Source organism: Amblyomma americanum, chromosome 6, assembly GCF_052857255.1.
Source record: "Amblyomma americanum isolate KBUSLIRL-KWMA chromosome 6, ASM5285725v1, whole genome shotgun sequence".
Classification (NCBI taxonomy): Eukaryota; Metazoa; Arthropoda; class Arachnida; order Ixodida; family Ixodidae; genus Amblyomma; species Amblyomma americanum.
This window is the reverse complement of record NC_135502.1, coordinates 51,583,156-51,606,144: the sequence shown is the minus strand read 5'-3', so window position 1 is coordinate 51,606,144 and position 22,989 is coordinate 51,583,156. Positions and strand designations below refer to the sequence as shown.

At 43.9% G+C, this 22,989-nt stretch overlaps 1 protein-coding gene across 2 annotated transcripts in view; it reads right to left on the bottom strand.

Moving 5' to 3' along the window:
• Positions 1-686: 686 nt before the first annotated feature.
• The window catches only part of LOC144093437 (V-type proton ATPase catalytic subunit A-like), a 26,674-nt gene continuing 4,371 nt past the window's right edge, over positions 687-22,989 (bottom strand). For both annotated transcript variants that reach the window (XM_077626808.1, XM_077626809.1), the window contains exons 5-14: positions 22,758-22,895; positions 22,046-22,197; positions 21,347-21,509; positions 16,549-16,657; positions 15,931-16,053; positions 11,291-11,405; positions 8,932-9,139; positions 6,600-6,659; positions 4,863-5,129; positions 687-1,258 (exon numbers count right to left, since the gene is read on the bottom strand). In XM_077626808.1, coding sequence (XP_077482934.1) covers positions 1,166-1,258; positions 4,863-5,129; positions 6,600-6,659; positions 8,932-9,139; positions 11,291-11,405; positions 15,931-16,053; positions 16,549-16,657; positions 21,347-21,509; positions 22,046-22,197; positions 22,758-22,895 — 1,428 coding nt within the window. In that variant the 3' untranslated portion in view covers positions 687-1,165. The remainder of the gene's footprint in view (positions 1,259-4,862; positions 5,130-6,599; positions 6,660-8,931; positions 9,140-11,290; positions 11,406-15,930; positions 16,054-16,548; positions 16,658-21,346; positions 21,510-22,045; positions 22,198-22,757; positions 22,896-22,989) is intronic.

Below are 22,989 nucleotides of genomic sequence, written 5' to 3'. Positions count from 1 at the left end.
TCATACGATTTCCCAGTTCATACAATCAAAATCGCGGGCAGTAAAAATATCCTCATAGAGTTATAGTTTTCTTCTGGTTAATACGATCTTGGATAACACGATTTTCTGGCTACTGCATTCAAAATTTAGACAATTTCTAGTCAATTTCGACGAAGTCTGTTTAGTTGGGTTTGAAATAAAAGTTGACATAGGCGGCGGTAAACGGGACTCCGGGAACACTCCCCTCCGCGTATTTAAATGGCCTTCACCACGTGACAACAAAGATAAAGCAAAGGCCACTGCTCCCTGCTGCAGCTTGGGCACCACTCAGTCGCACTACAAAAGCAACCGAGCTGGTTCCGAAACGCTGGGCTGAAAATAAATATTGGTTGGTGTGAGTATTTCTCAACTTTTAATAGTTTAGCAAAATGCAGAGGCAAGATAACTGATGGTCGTTGAGGGTAACGGACTGGATTCCAAGAGAAGGCAAGCGTAGCAGGGGGCGTCGAGGATCAGGTGGGCGGATAAGATTAGGAAGTTTGCGGCCCAGGACCGGTTCAACTGAAAAGATATGGAATAGGCCTTTGCCATGTAGTGGGCGTAGTCAGGCTGATGATGATGATTGGATTGCACAGAAATGAGATGCCATATTGTTGGACCAGGCCTGCCATGGCAAGCTCAAACATATCACAAATAATCACCACAGATTTGCAACATTCACGTTTAGACTTTATTCTTGACACCTTCATTATATGTACTAGACACCAATAAAAAATGTAAGGGTCCAAATATATCACTTCAGTGCCACCACAAAAAGGCCATTTCATCATTACATGAGGTAACAAAAGTGAATCCATAAAAGCATGCAAAGGATGCTTTACTTAATAAACAAAAATGAGCAAACAAAAGATTGAGAAACATATATACAGAAGGCTGAGCACTGAAATCAAATTAGGAAAAAAAAACAATGGTATTGCTGCTCACAGCCCTTTCTGCTCTGCTAAAGCAGGCCACTAACATCTAATACACAGACTGTCTCCCTCGTACGTGCGCGAACCCTTGGACACAGTTACAGCACGAGTCTACTTGGAATGAGGTTGAAGAAACACCAGAAGCATGACAGGGCCAAGCGATCGACAACAGTTCTTTGGCTCCTTGGCAGTGCTGGCGAGGAAAGCGCTGCTCTTCAGTCCTCTAAGTTGCGGAATGCCTGCTGGATGTTCTCGAAGAGCTCCTCAAAGTCCTGCCGGATCTTCTTTTCCCCATCCACCATAGGATCCTGAAATCCAATAGAGTACAGATTCACATTAGCTTGAATGCAGTCAGCCAACCACACACAGCATCAGGGCAAAGCATGACAACCCTGTATACACCAGTGCACTACTTGCAACCATTATTAATGCCTGTGCAAAAATAAGTGCACTTTAAGAGTAATTAAAAATTCACGCACATGTACACCTAACTGCCTTATGCATTGGTAATGCAATAGCATTAGAAGCTGTTGATGCCTCTGTCAAAGTGAAGTCACTTCAGGTCTGGTGACACCACTTCCCTCCAGTCAAAGGACAAATTTTATGAGCAACAACACACTGCTCCCCTCAAGGCTTTTAAAGCTATCACATTAATAAATTAGAAAGCTAATTAATAGTCACAAATAAGAATAATATACCACACTAATAAATACAGTGAAATATTTTAAATACGAACTTGCTCATTTGAACTAACAATATTTAAAACAGACTTTCGCCCTTGGAGTCAATTATCAAAAGTCTCTTGTAAAGCCACTTCTAATATACCATGTGAAACTCAAGATTCAACATAGAACTGTGCGAATTTAGCTCTACATCAAGAACAAGGTGTTCTTTAGCATTTGACAGGAGTACTGCAATGGCACAAAATGTCACACCTTGTCTGATGCTATACAGAAAGAAGACTGCGTTATATGTATCATGTCACCAACACATTCGTATCAGCGCTCCCACAACTGTATTCCTCCTAGACTAAAATATAAAATATGTCAAAGCTCCAACTCAGCAGCACAGATCTGAAGCCTTTCCTGAAAAGTGAAATGGACTGCGGCCCTGTCCTGAACCCAAAGAGCCCTAAATCTCATTGACAGCCGCTTTGCCGTTTCTTTCTCCCTCATGATGTCCTTAGAGGGTTCTGTTGAAAAAAAAAAAATTGTTTCGGTCGAACCTTTCCCAGGAATCCCCTGAAGAGGGGCAGACTTCAACCAAGTGAATGCTAATTACAGTTTTCAGCCAAATGGACACAATAAATTGCCCAACTGGCTAACATGGTTTTTTTTTCTTTACATGCTTGAGCAGTGCCGCGGGCTTTGAGGCATAATGTAATAACAAAAATCGCGGTACATTTAAGAAACCACCACAACGTGAGGGAAAACTAGACCGCACACGCTTCGGAAAGTATGAAATGACAGAAAAATCCAATGATGACCAATAGAGTGCTTGCTTGTTAAGTGACTTCCTCTCCACTACGCTCGGATGCGGTAGCACCCTGACGGAGAAGAAACAACTCAGTCTTTGGTAGATGTCCCATCGCCAGGCGAACAAAAACGTATACCCCAGCAGGAGGGTAAGAGCAGTTGTACTGTTGATGCTACACGTGTTCACACACGCGTGCTTTGGCGCAAAGTGATTAAAAGACGCAGCACACACCATAAATAAGGAGCGTTTAGGACTGGCAGCTGTCCTGTTCTATAGCTTGGCTTGAAAGAAGCGCTACAGTAAAACTCCAAGAATTCAACACCACTGACGCCCACGCCGGTCTTCAGCACGGCCGCATCATGATGTAGTGCCTCTCTCGAGCATTATAGCGCCGTGCCGCGAGATTTCTCTTTGTACTGTAGCCTCTGTTAAGTACAGCTTTTCATGTGTTGCACTGCTTTGTAGAGTGCTCTGCATGTGTTCTTAAGAGTGATTTGTAATTCCTGTGTATTGTCTCACTGCTCTGCAGAGTTTGTTCAGTGAACCTTAGACTCCAATCCATTCTCTGGCTTGCAACCAGCCAAAGTTGGGCAACAAAACGCCACCCTTTGTCACGTGATAGCTGGATTCTTGCTAAGCTGTCACACTAAGTCAGGACAATCTTCTGCGAGACCAATACTACACCCGTACACCCTAATGGTATCCGAGCCCACACCACCTGTTTGCATGCAACAGTAATGCAGGGCTTTTGATTAATTTCCAACACTTGGGAAACCTTAACATGCACTAAAACCACAGCACAAAAATAACTTACATTAACAGCTATACAGCCTACTCTATAGGCTTTGTGTTGGACTCATTGCTGCAAAACCAGTCCTCTAAGCAGCCCTAAGCATCCTCGTCTTTTGCACTGTAACAATAATAACAACTACTATTTCTTGCCTCTCCTCAGAACCTCCTCCTCGCAATGCTAAGTGCAAATAAGCTCAGTGCAGGAGTGCACATTCTGTACTTTGCTTCGCAGGTACTGTTCTTTCCCTTTTCCCATAACCTCTTTTCAATGCAAGACATGCCCCAGTGCGATTGCTTCCGCAGCAGTTACCAAAGTGCTCCTTAAAAGAGCTCCCATGGGAATAACAAAGTGGTTCCAAAGAAGATTCCACAGCAGTTATTAAACCTTTAATTTCCAAATTATTTCCCAAAAGCGTACCAAAATTGCCAAATTATTTTGGCAGAAATGACAGTTGCCTGGCTTACAATGCGCTAAAGCGTGAAATGCATTTTTCAAGGTCAACTACCGTGCTCTAGTGATCAAAACTGCAACCAATGCAATTGCTGACCATAGCTCGTCTTTGGCGGTGGGAGCAGAGCAACACCGGGCCGGAGGAGTGTGACACGTCACTGGCGATATTTGTACAATCTCCCATGACAAGTACAACTCGGGGCTGGTGGTTAAAGTGCTCCGTAAAGAAGTTGCCACAGAAATGCCAAAGTGGTTCTAAAGGAGATGCCACAGCATTTACCAAAGTTGGCCCAAAGTAGTTCTCTCAGCTACTGCAGTAGACCATTCTGCATGCGACATAAGAGGTCGCTGATATTTCACAATTTCACTCCCTTGAAAAGCAACCACTGCAGCTGGGATTGCACCCACAAGATCAGGATCAACAGCTATATGCTGTAGCCACTGCATCATCATGGCAAGGTGCTACCACAGGCTAGTTCCCGTGCGCAAACAAAACAGTGTATTCATAAATGCATCATCAAAAAAAGGATGCAGAATAATGGGATGCAATAGAAACATAAATGGAAGCAATGTGCACACTTCAGCAAGCACACTGCGTGCATGCTGCTATTGCACCATCAGCATGAAAGGCAAGGGAGGGCCTCCGAGACTATGAGAGAGAAGCTTTAGCAAGAGATGGCTCAGGGCATGTACAGCCCTTGTCAAAAGTTTAGAGCCCTGGGAGGTCTGCTTCTAAGCTCTGTAGTGTGGCAATGTAGTGTCAGTGGAAGTCCTAACCTTTGATGGAGGGAGAACCAAAATTCCCTTCAAGAGGTTTGAATGCTGGGAATGCATAATGAGCCACATGGCGTCTCCCAGAAGCAAACCCCCCTCGACTCCAAACTTCTGGCAAACTGTACACATCCACAATGAAAATTTTATGGAGCACAATATTAGAGGGCGTATCTGCACACAGCTTGAAAGAGTTGTATATAGCCTAACTCTGGGTAAGCAAACTGCATAGTGCACCATTAAACCTCAAGGAATGCACCCAGGATGCAAAGAAATTAAATTTCTTTGACAAAGCGACATTCCATAGACTTATGGTGGCAGGTGCACTTTAGTAAAGTACGAAACAAAGAGAGGTGACATGCGAACCACCCTCACTGTGCAACAGACCGAAATGGGCGATCGCCATGAACCCCTATGCTCACCTTAAACTTCATGCTACTGAGCTGGTAGAGGAGATCGCCCAGGGCCTCCTTGATGATGGTCCAGGTGATGCGGTTCTCACTCTGGGCTGTTGACTCCACTGCAGCCCTGGCCATGTCATACAGGCCAATCATGTTGCGCAGCATGCCCACCGACTTGTAGAAGGGGCAGAAACGGTCGTACGGTGTGTAACTGTTCTGCTGCAGGAAGTCGTCCTTCAGAAGTCGCGCAACCTCCAGCGTTATCTTGTCTGTTTCTGCCAGAGATGCCTGGATAGGTGATTTGAAGAGACACCATGCTCTCACACACGCATTTCAATGCTTCCTAGCACAGTGAATGCTCCGAAGGTTTCACTTTTTTTTTTTTTACAGTGACAGCTGTCAACGACACCAACTTTCAGACCCATGACGCTGGCGTATACACCCGCACAGCAAAGGAGTGTGAGGGAATGGGAGAGGACTAGGAGAAGAGATGGAAGCAGGAAGAGAGTAAGAGGGGATGCTACATGTGCAATGATGCTTCCCTTTACTGAGACTTCTTTGATCACATGTGGCGAGTTCTCGCATTGCGCAGCATAACACACATTCATTTTTTCATGCATGTCCAGTAACTCTGCCAGCAATTTCAGTCCAGTAATTGTGCATGCAATCGAACCTGCAGCAAGTGATGTTCCCACCAGAGCGTTTATCTTGTTGCTGGCTATCCTTCATTGTCACATTCATCGCTTTGCACATCCCTTTCAGTTTTTGCAGTGCCTCAAAGATGACAGGAACATGTATTTAGCTGCGCGACACAGTATATTTGTACTGCATGACAACAGGTTGTTGCTGAGCTCCCCTCTCCACAACTTACATCCTTCCACTGTGCTTCCCGTTGAGTGAATCACATGACGCCAAACATCAGAACCTTTATAAGCATGCACAAATAAAGCATATGAGCATGCATTATTAGCACGACCGTCCTGGAGACAACTGCTCATTGTACCTTAGGCAAAGACCGTTATACTTAGTGGTATTGGCAGGGACACTTTATTTTTCGTTCTTTTTATCGTCCCACAATAATTTTTGTGCCTTAGGCAGTGCGAGTGGGACAAAATTTTTTTTCTTTTTCCGTTCACCCTACAAAAAGTATGTACAGACTGCAATAGCACTGTCTAGCAAATTCTCAGCTGGTGATGTGTTTCTTTACGGTTCCGAAATTTGTCCAGTGAATGATCAACATTGCACTCACTGTTTCAGATTTGGGGCACGTAAATACAATGTGTTCACCAATATAAAAACTCTCAATAATATTTTACACTGTTTTAAATGCAACCATTGCAGGACTAATCACCCTGGACACTAAACTTTCTCTCACCCCCAAAGAATTATGGTTGTTAAAAATCACTTCCTTGTCAGCTTAAACTGGGACCTTCTCATGCACGATCTTTCTGAATATTAACAATTTATAATTTTACCCTCTCTCTGTTTCCTGCATTCTGTTAGTCACTTGCAAAAAATTGCTTGCTGAGAGGCTTATACTACATTGCTTACAGATGCTAAAAGGTCTGTGCTGGCAGCCTTTTGCCTAACTACTGTGAACTATGCTGCCAAGAAAACTCGGGTCACTGCTCACAGCTCACTATCCAAAGTGAGAAATGCTCTGGAAAGGAGCTGCAATGCCTTATAACTTACTAGTGCACTGCCTGCGTTTTAGCATTAGCAAGCAAAATAATGATCAAGCCCAGCATTCTACTTTACCTTTCCCACAAGCTGGACAATTTCAGAGAGGTCTTCTTCCTCCTGTAGGATTTGTTGGCACTGCAGAGAAGGGAAGTCACAATGAGCTCAAACAACAGGGTCGCAGAGAAATACTGTCATCCTGAAATCAGGAAATTAAAGTGTTACAAATTTCTACAAAAAAGAATGACTGAAGGGAAGAAATCACTAAAAAACATTTTGCATATATAGTACAATATGAATTGTGTGACCTGACCCAAGTTTTGACAAAGCTGTGACATTGCTGTAATTAGGAAAGTGCAATATATCATAATGCATCACCTGGATTCCATCTGAAGAGAAGACTTGTTTCAAAAATTATGAACACGTGTTCCTTGTCAACTGTTTGCAAGTATATTAAAAAAGCGCCCATCAGGAATGAAAAGAAACATCAATATGTTAAACCTGGATGTGGCAAATCCCCATGTATAGAATTCCTCGATATATCACTAAGTTTCCATTGAAGCACACGTATTTGTGGACACCATATAACTAAGGTGTTGCGGCGGTTGACCTTGGTATTGAAAGCTCGTTATGCCAACTACCTGTTAGCTAGTGCTGTGGTTACTTAAAATTCGGCCGAGCCGCGTGAAAGTATAACAATAAAACAAACTACCATGAGAGGAACGTCTACAACAGCAGTGAGTGAATGTAGTTGACAACGCACTGCCCTCCAGTGATGCCAGTGCCATTTCATGGCAAAGGCAGCGATCGCCACACCCTTCACTTTGCTAGTGTCACATCAGGTGGCACTGCAGCGATGAATGCTCAAAAGCAGAGTAATACAACAGGCCGTTGGAAGCGAGGACGGAGGAACATGGCAGTGACACGACGGCAGAGTCAGTTCAGAGGGCAGACACGTAGGCAGACCGAGAGACTGGATATGCAGAAAGTGGCGAGTGCCTCCAATGCGTCTGCCCCACCTTTTCCCACGAGTAGCGCCACTGTGCCAGTCACGGAGGAGATGACATCTGCTGCTGCAGTCATGTTATAAGCGTGAATGCAAAATGTTTCTTTTTAAGAATCCCGCCATCGTAATCTAGGACAAACATTGCTGCTCCACATCTCACTGGGAAAAAGTTTTGCAAAATTTTCCACGGCTGCTAGCAGCCTCAGCGACTGAGCTGGAAGATTAGAAATGAGAGTGTTGCACTGTCCACTAAGAGCTACAGGGGCTTGCTATGCACGCAAGCAGGCACAAAGCATACAAGCATTGCCACAATTCAAAATGTATATTCAACTAAGCAAAATGAGAAAAATAAGGTTTGCCAATACACAGGACCACAGCATGGGTCCTTATCACAAGTTGCACAGTCCTACCACAGGAGGTTGGTATGTGAGGACACAACAGCACCACCAAAACTGAGAAGCTCAACTTCACCATTATACATAGGACATGCAAAAATTTCTGAAAGTAAACATTCACTGAAGAGTGCCTTGATTTATGGTTTATAGTTTATGGTGGTTAACGTCCCAAAGCAACTCAGTCTATGAGACACCACGGTGAAGGGCTCCGTAAATTTCGACCACCTGGGGTTCTTTAACGTGCACTGACATCGCACAGCACACGAGCCTCTAGAATTTCACCTCTATCGAAATTCGACCGCCGAGGCCGAGATCGAACCCGCGTCTTTTGGGTCAGCAGCCGGGAGCCATTACCACTGAGCCACCGGGCCGGTTTGAAGAGTGTCTTAAGCCACTTGCTAGCAAAAATTTGTTGAGTAGTTTCGATTACCTCTAATGTGAGAAGCAGCATGCAAACAAAAATATGAGTTATGTTTCATCAGCACAACTGCATCCACTGCAGGACAAAGGCCTCCCCCAACGACTTCCAATTAGCCCTACCCAATTACTACAAACTTCCTTATCTTCACATGCCCACCTCCCTACACTTCCCCCTTATACATTTACCTTCTCTTGGAATCTGTTTGGCTACTTAAGGGACCATCAATTATTTGTTCTCTACACTGCATGCCCTGCCCATGTTCACTGCTTCATCCAGATTTCAGCTAGGAAGTCTTAAATCGTGTTTATTCCTTAACTCACTCTGTAGTCTTCCTGTTCCTTAACCTTACTTTTATTACCCTTTCTGTGGCCCACTGAGCTGCTAACAATTCAATTACAAGCCTTTCTGTCAGCCTCCAGGTTTCTGCCCCATAAGTGAATACTGGTAAAATACCAGCAACCAGTACACTGCTATGCACAATGTCTGCTTTACTAAAGGTAATTCCAGGCTCTCCCCAATTCTTTAACAATCAGCAGTGTCTCCATTGGGAATGCCCTTTTGCCACCCCGTATGCAAGGGGACTCTCACTTTAGTCCTGAGCGCCACAAATTCAGGGAAGTTCCTCTCGTAGTAGTCGTCCAGGGCCTTGGTGTATTTGCTGTAGGAGATGAGCCAGTTGACCGATGGGAAGTGCTTGCGCTGGGCCAGCTTCTTGTCCAAGCCCCAGAACACTTGGACAATACCCAAGGTGGCCGATGTGACAGGGTCCGAGAAGTCACCACCAGGTGGTGAGACACTGTGCATGGCAAAAGATGGTGGTGTTGGTTTGATAATACCCCTCACAAGTGCAACTCATTACTTTGATTCAAAATAAATTTTCTCTTTTGATTAAATAGTACAACCATGCTAAAGAAAGCTTGTTCATTAGTTTTCCAGCGCAAGAGACCAACAATCATATTGACGGGCCACTGAGCAAAGGAGCCAACAGCATCCTGCACCCCGATGCCGTTACCACAGCACTTCGTTAGGGCTTCTTGCAAGGACGACAATCGGCTTTATGAAGGCAGTGTCTTTTCTCAAAGCAGAGAAGACACGTGGCCCACTGCATTCGGAGGGAAGTGTAAAGATATGTAGCAACTCAGTGGTACACCACGTGAGAGAGACCGGATGTCCGAAAGATGGACGATGAGGGGGGAATATGGCCAGGGCAAGGCGCACAGTACCAACTGCAAGTTATTTCTATTCTGTCACAGCAGCCGCACACTTTTTTTTAATGATTGCGCTTGTGGACGTCAGTAGGTGTAATAGAATGATGGGAATGTGATTAATTTAATCCTCTGTATTCTCTTGAACCTAGAATCTGGCAAAGAATCTGCTGATGCCTTGAAATGCCTGCTCTCCCATCCACCCAAGCAAACTGAAACGTCAAAAAGTGCTGTTCTGGCAGCAAAGCGCCAGCATGCTTCTATTGAAACTCACAATACTCGCGGCTATCGAAAGCAATATTAATGTATTTGCACAAATATCATGCAAGTTTTTTTTCTTTCTTGAATCATTTGCTTCAGAAAGCATACTGTGCTACATCTGGAACCAAACTACGAATAAAGGGCAAATTTTTTTTTTTTTCGCAGTTCTTCGAGATGACCAAAGAGAGCTCACCCACTATGCTTGTGAGCTACAAGAAAAATAACTTTTGAATGACCATGTACCATGGACCATCGATGCGAAGCACTTGGCCACTTCTTCGCGAAAGGCCGCATGCATTAACGCATGAGAAGCTTCCCGCGGAATAATGCCGCTCCGTTGTTCTCACTCCGTGGAATTTAAAATTTTTCACTGAAGAAAATTAGGAGCTGCAGTGACGATGCTATTAAATAAAAAAAAAAAAACATTACTGGTGGCCCAATCTCTATGCATGAAAAAGGTGAAGGACATACTATGAAGCTCACAGTTCTGAGTAACAATATGCACTGCGTTCCATAGTTGGCTCAAAAAAGCACACAATTTGCATTGGTAAGCAAGCAAGATTCCTGCAAAACAATAAAATTACTACTAAGTGTAGCACTACCTTTAAAACCCTGTAAGTTTGCTGTGTACACAGTGGTGCACTAATAGTGCTTAAAGCGGTTAATGACATAAGGCAATTTGGCCAAGGAATGCCGCGGCTAACGTTTATTTTTGGCCTGCATGAGGTGGCCTAAAAACCCCCATTTTCCCAAGCATTTCACTCCAGAGAAGCCAAACACTAGGCCAGGGAAAACTTGTACCCACTGGGTACCCAGCAGCACTTGTGATCGACGCTCAAACTGCTAGGCCACTGCCCTAGTCATATTGCAAAAGTCCAGGGACTTCTATTTTGCAGTCAAGCATATTCGAGGGTCCTGACATCTAGTTTGGTGTCTTGTCTTTTTCAACGGCACCAGACTACTGTAAAGTTACACATGAAATCTAAAGGGATCCAGCAACGCTCTTGCTCATCCCATTCTGATGTTCTTCCAAATTTCACACTCTCCTTTGTGTTTGCATTGAGTCAGGATGGGCAACATGCAGCATAGTGAAAGGGCAACGACCAGCATGTTTTCTTAAGCAAAAAGAGAAGACAGTGTTCAGATGTGTAACATCAAGAACGTGCAGAATCACAACACCATGACATGTGCCTGGCACAAAACTGCACTCCACATGAGCTGCACCCAGTCTCCCTTATTTTCCAATGCAACAGGAATGCCAAAATGGAAGGAAACTGTCAGAAACCAAAATTAGCAGCCCAATTTGCACATACTCAATATGAAGGATGCAATTCAATCAGCCAAATCCATTGAGAAGCCCAAAAATAATGCACCTGATGCTTTTCTACATCAAATTTAAAATAAAATATGGACTGGTAAACGTCTTACTGATAGCTGAAAGCTGTGGTGCTAACAGTACATCGAAGGAAATATCTACTCACGCCCCCACAATGGTGACGCTGCCTTCCCTCTCGGGGTTTCCGAGGCACTTGACGCGGCCAGCACGCTCGTAGAAAGATGCCAAGCGGGCAGCCAAGTAGGCAGGGTAACCGGAATCTGCCTCACAATAAAAAGAAAAAAGGATGAGGCATCAGGTCAACAAGGGAGAGCGCCCAAGTCTTGCAAGCTGGCAGAGCACTGGTTTCTGATAAAAGTGTGCGAAACAACAGTGAATAAAGGGCATGACTGCAAACAAAGAAGCAAAGCAGTACATTCAGGCAGTGTCTCAAAATGCAACTCCCACCAAACTTGCTTTTCTTCTGAAGTTATTCAACAGCTAAGGAAGCTGCAGGGCACAACATGAAAATTGTGCAATAAACAGAAACCAACAATGCTGACGCTGCAGGGAACGTTGGTCACACTGTTGCAATAAAAAAACAACTGCTATAAAAGCTAAAAGAGTGCTCTAGATTGGTTTCGACCATGTGAGGTTCTTCAGGACAGACTGAGAAATCCGAGTTCACAAGCGTTCTGTTTCGCACGCATCAAAATGTGCATGCAACACCTGGGATCAAGCCCACAAACACGTATCCACCAATCAAATGCCAGCACTGCTGAGACACACGAGTAGATAAAAAAAGGGGGTTTCTTCAACACTGACACAATTTGCGACTTACAAAGTTGAGAGCAGTTACCATGAGACAATATGTCAAATATTACAACTGAAATGACTCTTGAAATTGGCGCTGCCTGCCACTGTAAAGTGTGCGCACTGTGTCCTCATTATTGCATCTGTGTTCTGCACCATATCTACCACTGCTGCTTGCAGCTGCAATGACTACCTAAAGCATAAGAAAGAACTATGCATGAGGCCTAATGAGACATGCAGCATCCTCTCGTACTCGACTTCTCATAAGAGAGATACAAGTTTTAAGTGTAGTGAAAGAAACTTACAAAATTGCCCTCTGCACTACATTCCAAACACAGCTAATGTACTTCCAGAATGCATTACTTATAGCTACAAAAATGAAAGACTAATTAAATGTAAATTATTGAACTTAAGACCCTTGTAGCCTCAAACATACTATACAGCATCCATACGTTGTTCAATGTAAGAATTTCAAAAATTATTATTCAAGAATTTGTTGCTACTGCAACCAACAACCAGCACTTCAAGTAACCTCGTTGATACGTACCTGGTTCGTAAAATTTCACGGTTCGTACGATGAAAATCGCGGACATTAAAAATGTCCTATAGAGTTACACTATATTTCTCCCGGTTAATATGTTCCCAGATAACACGATTTCCCACCTCCTATGTTTAAAATCTTCACAAATTGTGGTTGTATAATACGTTTATGAACAAACCGTACATGTTCAAATACAAAAGTCGGTCGAACGTGAGGATACGCGAAGTGAAGAGCTGGAATGCAGCAGCAGTCACTCGCTGTGGTGGCTTCTCTGCAGTGCATAGAAGCAAGGCGGCGAAGCACCACCAATAACAAAAATAAAAATGGCACGCTAGCATTTGAGACAACCGTTTCTGCGGGGACGCGACATGAAGAGGAGAAATGCTGAGGTTTCTTCGCGGTGCATAAGGGCGAAGAGGCGAAGCACCCACGCACTACAGCGATGTGCTTACGTACGAGCGGGCTGGGTCTCGGGAACGCAGCTTAAATAGCAGGAACGCTGCGACAATCAGCCGCACTGGCTTCCCCGCAGTACTTATGTGCAAAGGGTTGAAGCATCCAAAAAAAAGTGACCAGGAAGAAAGTTTGGTTGCTTTCATTATTGCCGTAGACGGGCCGGATGCGTTACGAAGTTCGTTCCACACTTAAGACAGCACAAAAGCGGACTGAATTATGCGAGCACTAGAAAAATATCTGTTCAGATCTTGTGTTAAGAAATGCTAATTGACATTTTTATGAAGTGAAATTGTCAATAAATGTTCTTGTACCTAATTCAACATCTACATTTCTCAAAATTAGGCGGTTTGGATCGTACATTTTCCCGGATAATACATACGAGGTTTTACTGTATTTCAAGGCCTCCAACTCCATACAGCAGCATTTAATATTACACTACTTGCATACTAAATACACCTACAATTTTGGTTGCATATTCTACTGCACATTTATGCAGCAAAATCTCGATGATACGATTACGGTTGATCTAAATTTCGGGATGGTAAGAATTTCAAAGTGCCTCAGATGGTCTACATTGTACTGAATACGCTACGATTCGGGATTGTATGAACAGTTTTACAAGCATGTGCAAATGATAAGAACGCACATGCAACTGACCACTCATGCATGCAATGGGTCTGCGTGGTTAATCTCTGAGAAGACCCCTAGCTTCGAACTGGATTCGTTGTTGTTACTGCCGTTTTCAGTACGTTCACTGGCCATAAATGGAGCACCGGGCTTCTGGGCCATCTCATCTTGCCCATAACAAAATGGATGAGCAATAAATTTGCTTTATTTTTTAATTAAAGTGACTATTCTCCCGCTTCTAGGCTCAAAGGGGAGTGTCTGATTATTGACAAAAGGGGTTTCCGTCTAACACCCAGATAGCACCACTAGGCTGAGTTTATCATCGAGTCTCAGTTTGCATACGTTGAACTAAATGTGAAAATGTGACAAATGGCGTAATGTCCAGCAAAGTGCTTGCGTTCAGCATAGACAAGCGTGCCTATGCTTATGGTATGTAGGCTGCGTTGATTTATACTCTTTTCTAACCACATCTGTGTACACTGCAAGCAGATGGGAAGGCGCAGAGGAACACTTAACAACGCTCTCTCCTGACTGAGGTGGTCTCTATCTTCCATAGTGCTGCGAGGAACTTATGAGATTGAGTATAGGCACTGCACAGGTTCACAGCAGGCTATGACAAGTTTCTCGCAGTCAAACATGGCCGCGCCTATCGCTACAAAGAGTTATCACGCATGCACAGTCTCCGTCTCAAGGTATATTTCTCCGCTGATGGGTGCAGCATTGGTGTGTGCTTCCCACACTCTTTGCTCTTTCCTCGAAACCATTTGCGACGAAGAGCCTCAGTTCGGACATCCTCACACAGTAACTAATTCAGGCTCATGTGGAGGACGACATCTGTCAACAGCACAAACTCGAGGTGGTAACTATGGTAATCGTATGCCAACACATGAATGGCACTCCATCATAGAAGTGGCTAAATTTAGTTAGAGCTGACTTGTTCGAACCGACTTTTTAAGCTGAAAGTTCAAATTAACATGGTTCTACTGCACAAACAAACCAGAAGCTTGGATGTTGAGGGCACTGTTACAGTGAGTGTGAACGAGGTCCGTGGTATCGAGCTATCACTTGGAGCGCGTCCAAAACCTTTCTCGCGGTCTTACATTAAACTTATGGGACACATGACAGTGCTGCACAAAAGCCCAATAAACCTAGCAAGACCCAAACTTTGCACTACTTGAGCCTCTTAAAAGCAATTTGTTCTTTTCATGTGCATTTGCTGTTTTCGTTTGGGGCAGAGTGAGCAGCACCACCCAAGCAGATATGCAAAACGCGTGCACACCGTGTGCTAGGTAATAGTATGGCGGTAAAGGGCTAGAAAGCGAAATGGGATGGGGTTAGATTCCATGGGTAGTCTTTCTCATCACACACCCGGAGAAGGAACCAGTGATGCCTGTGCACATTAGGTGGTAGCCTGTGCACATTAGGTGGTAGCCTGTGCACATTAGGCAGTAGCCTACGCACATTAGGCAATATCCTCAGCTTCTTTGCATCTCATTGCGGCTCTTAGTTGTTGGAACAGCATTTTGGCACAGCTTTGGCACAATTTCATTAAAAATCCACTATTTACAGCAGCATGTAAAAGGCCTAATGCAATAGCACATGGCGCAATCAGTGCAGTGTTCCCAGCACTGTAAACTTCTTCCCAACTCCCAACTTTCTATATACTGTGGTCTCAATCGTCGTGCTATATTTCTGTACTTCTTTATTTTTTCCTGTTTCACGCCTGCAAAAGCAACCCTCACGATACATTTGCGTGCTTGTTTATCTATAATTCCTGCTAGCAAAATTCGCCCTTGATTTGCAATCGTGGTCGTGTTAAATTTCAGTAAATACGGTACTATACACAAAGCTTTTCTCATAGCCAGTGCAAGATCACAGGTATCTCAACCAATGCTTTCTCGACTTTAATGTCACAATCAGCTGGCCTCGATAAATCAAGCATTCTCCTACTGCACTTTCTTCATCGCCAGTTAGCCCTTGAGCCTGCTCCACAGACCCAGTGATAGGAGGAAGAGTTCACAATGACTAGTGACGAACCATAGGGGAACAGCAACAAATTTTTTCTCTCCTTTGCGAGACACCACTTTATAAGGGGGAGCATTCGCCAACCATGCTAGAAGCTAGTGTTACCGATGTAATTCCTAGCTCCCCATGAGTGACATCACACTGTGGCAAGTAAACAACAGGAGATGTCCAAAAGGGGTTCTGTCACAAAGCGAGCAATGCGACTGGCACTGAAATAGAGCGGGGCATGGCGCGACAGAATGTCGCTCTTTTATGACAATTCAAGGATGTTAAGCTCGAGTCATATCATAGCATGGCAAGGGTTTAGACTCAGAGCACTCATACAGCACAAATTCAAAACTGACCTGCCGGCATTTCAGCCAGTCGCCCAGAGATTTCTCTCAACGCCTCGGCCCAACGAGAGGTGGAGTCTGCCATCATGGCCACATGGTTCCCCATGTCACGGAAATATTCTGAAAGCGTGATGCCTGCAAGAAAACCAGGTGAGATCAGCAAAGTGGAAGTGCTATAAGGATTCCCTTTATATACACCACACTATGTACTATACTACCCTATTTAAAATCATGCCTTTTTTTTTTTTCGAACTTTACAGCGCCACAGAACAGATAGAGCATGTATTACATTGTAGAAATGCCTGTATTTCATGCATGGGATTGTATGGCAGCTGCAGAAGTACTGGGCTGTAACAGCTCAGAGAAATGTAAAATCAGGGTCCTACTGAGTCTTGCCAATCAGTTCCCAGGCGGCATTTGTACACTTTAAAACTTTTGTAAGGTCGAACTAAAAATAACAGTTGACATTCTGGACACGGTACTCCAAGAACATCTTTTGACTATGCAACCAGGGGGCACGAACGCTTTGTCCTAATTTCTTCAGATTGAACCTTGGAAAAATAAAGCACATCAAGCTTGGAAAAAAAAAAAAGAAACAGCACCTCCAAAAGTGGCATCCAAGTGTCCTACCTGTGTAAATGGATGCCTCACGGGCAGCTACAGGCATGTTCGATGTGTTTGCAACCAATGTCGTGCGGTCCATGATGGACACTTGCTTCCCATCCTTCTCAATTTTAAGCTGGAACAAGGGCAAGGAGAGAATTAAAGGGACAGTAGTAGAAAACACCAAAGCGCAATTTCAAGTACACAACCAACATAACTGGACTTTCAAATGAAACAAAGCAGCAGCAGTACTGAACAGGCTGGGCCCTTGGCTAACATTCACAAGCAAACCTGAGTGTCTGTGCCTGAAGGTTACTGAATAAAAATGCAAAAAAATTAAACAAAAACTTGCAAAAAAATTAAACAAAAACTACACTTCTGCTAGAATCACCCAAGTATGCAATGCAGTCATTCACTCGTAAGTTTCAAATATGATTGCTGAATTTATGAGTTTGCATGAACTAATCACGCGCACAACCTGTACATATTTATTATTGCGTAAATAATTTTTGTGTTTATTACTTCTCCCTCTTATCCTCTCTTCCAGTCCCCTCACCTCTTTCGTTTCATTTCTCCATTCTGCCTGCTATCCTTTATTTCCGCTGCCCCAGCTCAGGTGTTTCAGTAGAAATGGCAGATGCCAGGGCTAGCAAAAATCTTTTCGTTCTTTTATTATTATTTTAATAAACCACTTACGACTATGAGCATGTGCCTGGCTAGACCGAATGCAAATGCAAGGCTGCAAGCATATATGTCTACCGGCAGCACTGCTGTAGATAACTAGGCAAGCGGCGCTAAGCAGACCTTTCACCGTCTTGTGTTTATATTCTGAGAGTTGCAGCATGCAAACTATACAGTGCAGCGATGGCAGGTGCAGGTACTACAACTCAGATGCTGAGCAGCCCCCTAACCAAATAAACCAAAGGTGCCCTAGCATCCTTCTGCACTGCGATAGCTGCTTTACATATCGCAGTCCAAAAACACGAGATGGAAGCCATAATTCATGATGCACAAACGCAAGATACAGACAAACTAAATGAACAAACACAAAAAGCTAGAGTCTGCAAAATTTGTACAGGCAATGGTTAGCGCAGGCAAGTCCAATAAGATTTAAACCACATTCAGCATTGTCGTTTTCATACAAAGGCCAATATTTGCAGCGACTCCGTACAATAATTACTTAATTGTTATAACTACTACATATATTATAACTGGCATAAAATCTCATTACTAGAGACATGGTTACAAGAGACATACTGTTATAAGAGATTTGAAAATGGTTTGGATAGTTTTCCTATGTTCGCCACGTTAACAACATCGCATACAAGAGACATGGTTACAAGAGAAACTCGAAGTGCAACTTTTTTTACGACCCTAGAGTAAATTCTTCACTATTTAGATGAGACAACCCAGATACGCTCACGCAACAAGGCCGACGTCGCACCAACCCACATGCGCTGCCCTTTTCATTCCCTCCAATCAATTTTGTTTAGTTCTGCAGCCTGATGTCGTGCCCCGCAGGGCTCCGACTAATGTCTAACTGCACCAAAATTTGCCATTCTACATCAATAATCGCAGTTGCACTATTGCACCAACTCTGCGACAAAGTACAGTTGATTTGGAGTTCCATTGTAGCGTCCGTGGCACTGTTCGCTCAGTATGCCGGTAGACTCTGGAGCTATCGCCATGCTTCCAAGAGACAGTTTCGTTCGACAATGCATCTGCTGTAGTTTCTAATTAGACGCAAATTCAAATGTTTAGAAGTCATGTTGAAATGAACAAAATATGTACAACATGCCACGTTCACCAAAACACCAAAAGAGCAAAAAGCTAATTTCTCTTCTCTTGCCTCGTGTCGTCGGTACGAGGTAGTACGTACGACTGCCATTTCACAGCAACCTTCTTCGAACGTGGTGAGTGGCACAGCAATGGCAATGCATTTGAGATGAGAAAAAAATGAAAGCAGATCTCTTCTGGTTTATGGTTCATGGGGGGTTTAACGTCCCAAAGCAACTCGTGAGGGACGCCGTGAAAGGCTCTGGAAATTTCGAACACCTGGGGCTTTAACGTCCACTGGCATCGCACACTACACAGGCCTCTAGAATTTTGCCTCCATCGATATTCGACCAAAGTGGCCAGGTTCGAACCCGCATCTTTCGGGTCAGCAGCCAAGCACCATAGCCACTGAGCCAACACGGCAGCGCAATCTCTCTTCTGGATAAGCTCCAAATCAACAGTGATGTGGACTCTGGACAGCAGCAAACAATAGTTGCGAAGTTTGGACTTTCCTAAAAGACTGTCAACACCATCGCGAAAAACCACCACGCAATGTTAAAGCAATAGGGGGACGGTAGACTTAAAGGTGCACTAAAAAGGAATCAGAACTCGTCTCTTTACCGCGGGAACTCTACATGTTCCGCGCATTCTTAGAAACTTCGAATTATTGTCCTGTGCGGCTGATTTCCCTAATTAAATCGGATTAAACGTCCCGACTCCCGCCTTTTTTTTTTAAACTCAACGCAATAGGTAGGCGGAGTCAACCAACACGTCAGCCGGTTCCGTGGCGGCCTGCCGCTCTGCCATCGGCGGAGTGATACGTAAATCAAAGAGTCCACGTGTATTTTTATTTCCGTGGGCCTAATTTATGGCTATATTGTCTGTGACAAACTGTTATTCACAGAAACCTAAAAACAAAATAAATGCAAAAGCGAAGCCACCACTGGACTGACTGAAAGGCACTCCAGGCGTTGGTTAACTCTGCCTACCAACCGCGTTGAGTTCAAAAAAAAAAAAAAAAGTCGGGAGCCGGGACGTTTAATCCAATTTAATTAGGGAAATCGGCCGACGTTTCTAAGAATTCCCGGAATGTGTAGATAGGGTTCCCGCAATAAAAAGACGAGTTCAGATTCCTCTTTAGTGCACCTTTAAAGCGAAGTGAATTAGACTTCGGGGAGCCAGCTGTCCAAAGGTAGAACAAGCCGTACTGTTGCAGCTGCAAGCCACACTAGCAAAGAACATTCCAGTGAACAGCATTTTGCTCCGGAAACGTGCTGAACAGCTAGCATTCATTATTGACTGTGCAGACTTCAATTGCAGTGACGTGTGGCTAGATAGCTTGAAAGTACAGAAGGGCACCTCGTTCAAGTGCATCTGAGGGGAAAATGATACAGTTGATACAGACTGCGCGTCCTCATGAAGAGATCATCAACTTCCTTCGGTTACAGTCCCGACGATATGTTCAAAGGCAACTAGAGCAGTCTATTCAACGAAACGAGGCCAGGAGAGACAATGTCATTTAAGTTTGATGCATGCCACGGTGGGAAGCAGTCGAAGGAGCACTTCAGCGCCAATTGTAGCAAAATGTCACGAATTGAGGAGCGTCTCTTCGGGATTGCGAAGTCGAAACGACCCCGCTGTTGCAGCCACTAACATCACATTCCCGTCACGTATGAAGCAAACCAGAATGCATGGATGATGTTCCACCATTTTCAATTCCTAACTGGTCAATTTTGACTAGAAGATTAAAGCTTAATGCAGTCATGTGCTTCTCTTTTGTGGACAACGCTTCTTGCCACACCCTGTGCTCAAATCCACCAAGATTATATTTTTTCTTCCAAACACCATATCCTACATTCAATGAATAGACCCAGGCATAGTTCATTCTGTCAGATTGCAGTACAAAACAACTTTGGTAGAATGTCTCTTGTTCGACTTGCGGCAAGACCATACAACAGTAATGGACATCAAGTTTGCTTTTCAGGTGATTTCAGCCGCTGGAATGGCATGAGAAGCGAAGTTGTGAAAAACTGTTTCAGAAAAGCAGGCTTTAAATGTGGTGACACGATTGAAGAGGGGCCTTATAAAAGGAAGATCCTGTGGAAAACTTCCGTGAAGATGAAGCTTGGGCCAGCATACAAGAGACAGCAGAGGTTCCAGAATATTTTGAGGAGTCTGTTTCCAGATGTCAACCTCGTGTGCTAAAGAGATCATGCCATCCTTGCGTAAGTAAATGGTGCATGTGCCGCAGAGGATGAACCGGAGGATAAGGACGATAAGGAGGACATTGCAGGGCAGAAAGTGTCCGCTGTTGAGGCTGACTAGCATCTAAGAGCACTTCAAACGTACTGTGAGCAACAGGAAGGCTTGCAAAGCAAAGTAGTTTACCGGGAAGGAAACTGATACAATCTGCAGTCACAAAAAACAAACTACTATGAAGGATTTCTTTTGGCCATCCTGAGCAATTTCCTGCAGATATGTTTAAACATACTTGGATGCTGATGTACGGTAACTGATCTAGTCTGACTACTCAGTGTTATTATAATTTTCGGTTGCAAGAGACCTTGGTTACCACAGACATCTTCACTAAGTAACCTTGAGCATCTCTTGTAATGAGGTTTCGCTGTATTATATATCATCATTATAACTATTATGTCACTCTGAATGCTGCACTAAGGCCAAGAATCTTGGTGGCAAAACTATTGTTCGGTATTCCTTTGAGTCCGGCGCTAAGAACAAGCATATTTACAAAGTGGAATCAGGTTATAGGGATGCATAACGTAATACCAGCGGCAAGTTTAGATACGCAAACACTATGCAGTGAGCCAATACAATGCAGGCTCCTCGCTCAGATTCATCACTCACTCTCTTAACAAAACTTTGCAGGTTTGACTAAATATGGATGTTTTTTTGTAATCTGTTAAGCATCACACTGTACGGTCAACTATGCTCAGACCCAAGCAAAGCCACATGTGTGTGACCCACATGGGATGAGGTCAAGCATTGCACAAAAATGGAAGGAATGGATAACTTCAGCAGGCGAGCTTACCTCAGGGAAATCCCGGAGTACTTCAGACATCTCATTGCCACGCTCTCCACAACCGACATATACAATGACATTGCTGTTGGAATACTTGGAGAGGGCTTGTGATATGCAGGTTTTGCCACAACCAAAGGCACCAGGAATAGCAGTTGTGCCTCCCTGGACACACCTAGACAAGAAGGTGACAAGGAGAGGAGTTATACATATGAATGCCACAAATGTACTGCACGAGTCAGAATTCAAAGCACAGATTTATAGAAAGAAACATGCTGCCAGTGCTACAAAAGTCACAGCTCTCGACTTGTTGGTAAGAAATCTATCCAAGTTTCCCAATCTCATTTCTTTGAAAGTCAAGCGAAGAGATCAGAAAATCTGCTATGATCCAGTGGCCACAGCTGGTGCAGGACAAGAATGATTAGAATTGTTGGAAGACACCTTTGTCCTTTAGTGGACATAATCTGGCTGATGATGAATTCACTCAGTCATCAGACAAATATTTAAGCTCAATGGGTGCCCACCACATCATGATAAAAGAAGGGTCTCATTTCAAGATGCATTCAACCTCTGCTTATTTTGAACTAGTATCCTGAATGTTGTATAACCTTTTATTCATTGTGTGCGCAAAGTTTTGCTATAAACAACGAAACGGATACATGGAATTTCTCTGGGCGCTGAACAACACTAAGATTGAAATAAATTCCTTACGGAAACAAGGCATCAAGTACTCTTTGTCCTGTCAGCAGCGGATGGTTGGCAGCCAGTTTGTCTGTAACAGGCCGCATGGTACGGACCGGCCACACCTGCATCATTGTGTAGCTACTTTTCTCGCCATCAAATTCAGTCTCGAGGACCTTGTCCTGAAAAGACGTAACCAGGTTGTTGTAACTACAACACAAAACATGATTCACACCTCACGATTCACAAACACAAATTCCAAGGCCCTGAAAAAGTAGTGCCATGTGTATACTACACTGTGTAGTTGGTTACTAGCTACCTGGTGAGTGAATGCCCTATTTCACAATGAGTTACAATGAAACTCAGGCCATCTGTTACTAAACCCTAGAGACTAAACTTTACAGTTCAAGTCAACAGTTGGCATGCAATGACACTACACAAAGTGCTAAGTATAGACTATGCACAACGGTCAGTAAAGCTTGCAAATATGTAGGCCTAAAGCACTGGTTTCTATTTCTAGCAGAGCATGCTGTGGTTGAGTGAAGCAACACATAGTTTTGTGTTGATTACTCCATAAAATGCACACCTTCCTTTCCCCTCATTTCAGCGAGGTGAAGCACCCCTTTGCAACAGAAGTGAAGTATCCTTAACACAGACTGCATCTGACTACTTGATGTGACCGATCAAAAACAACCAGCAATCGGCACATTCAATGCACACTCGATTTAGAAAAAGCACTTACAGCAACAGTGTAATTTCCGGGCTCAGCAATGTAGGTGATGGTGCCCTTTGCCTTGGGAGGCAGCATGATTTTATGCTGGAGAAGAGTGTTCTCCTGAACCAAGCCATAAATGTCTCCACCGGTCACATGGCTTCCAACCTGCCAGAAAGAAAAATGGGCCTCACACCTTTGATGTTGCTATTCGGGAAGTGTTCTTAATGTGCCTCGCTCTCTTCAGCAGCGGTCAATCAGG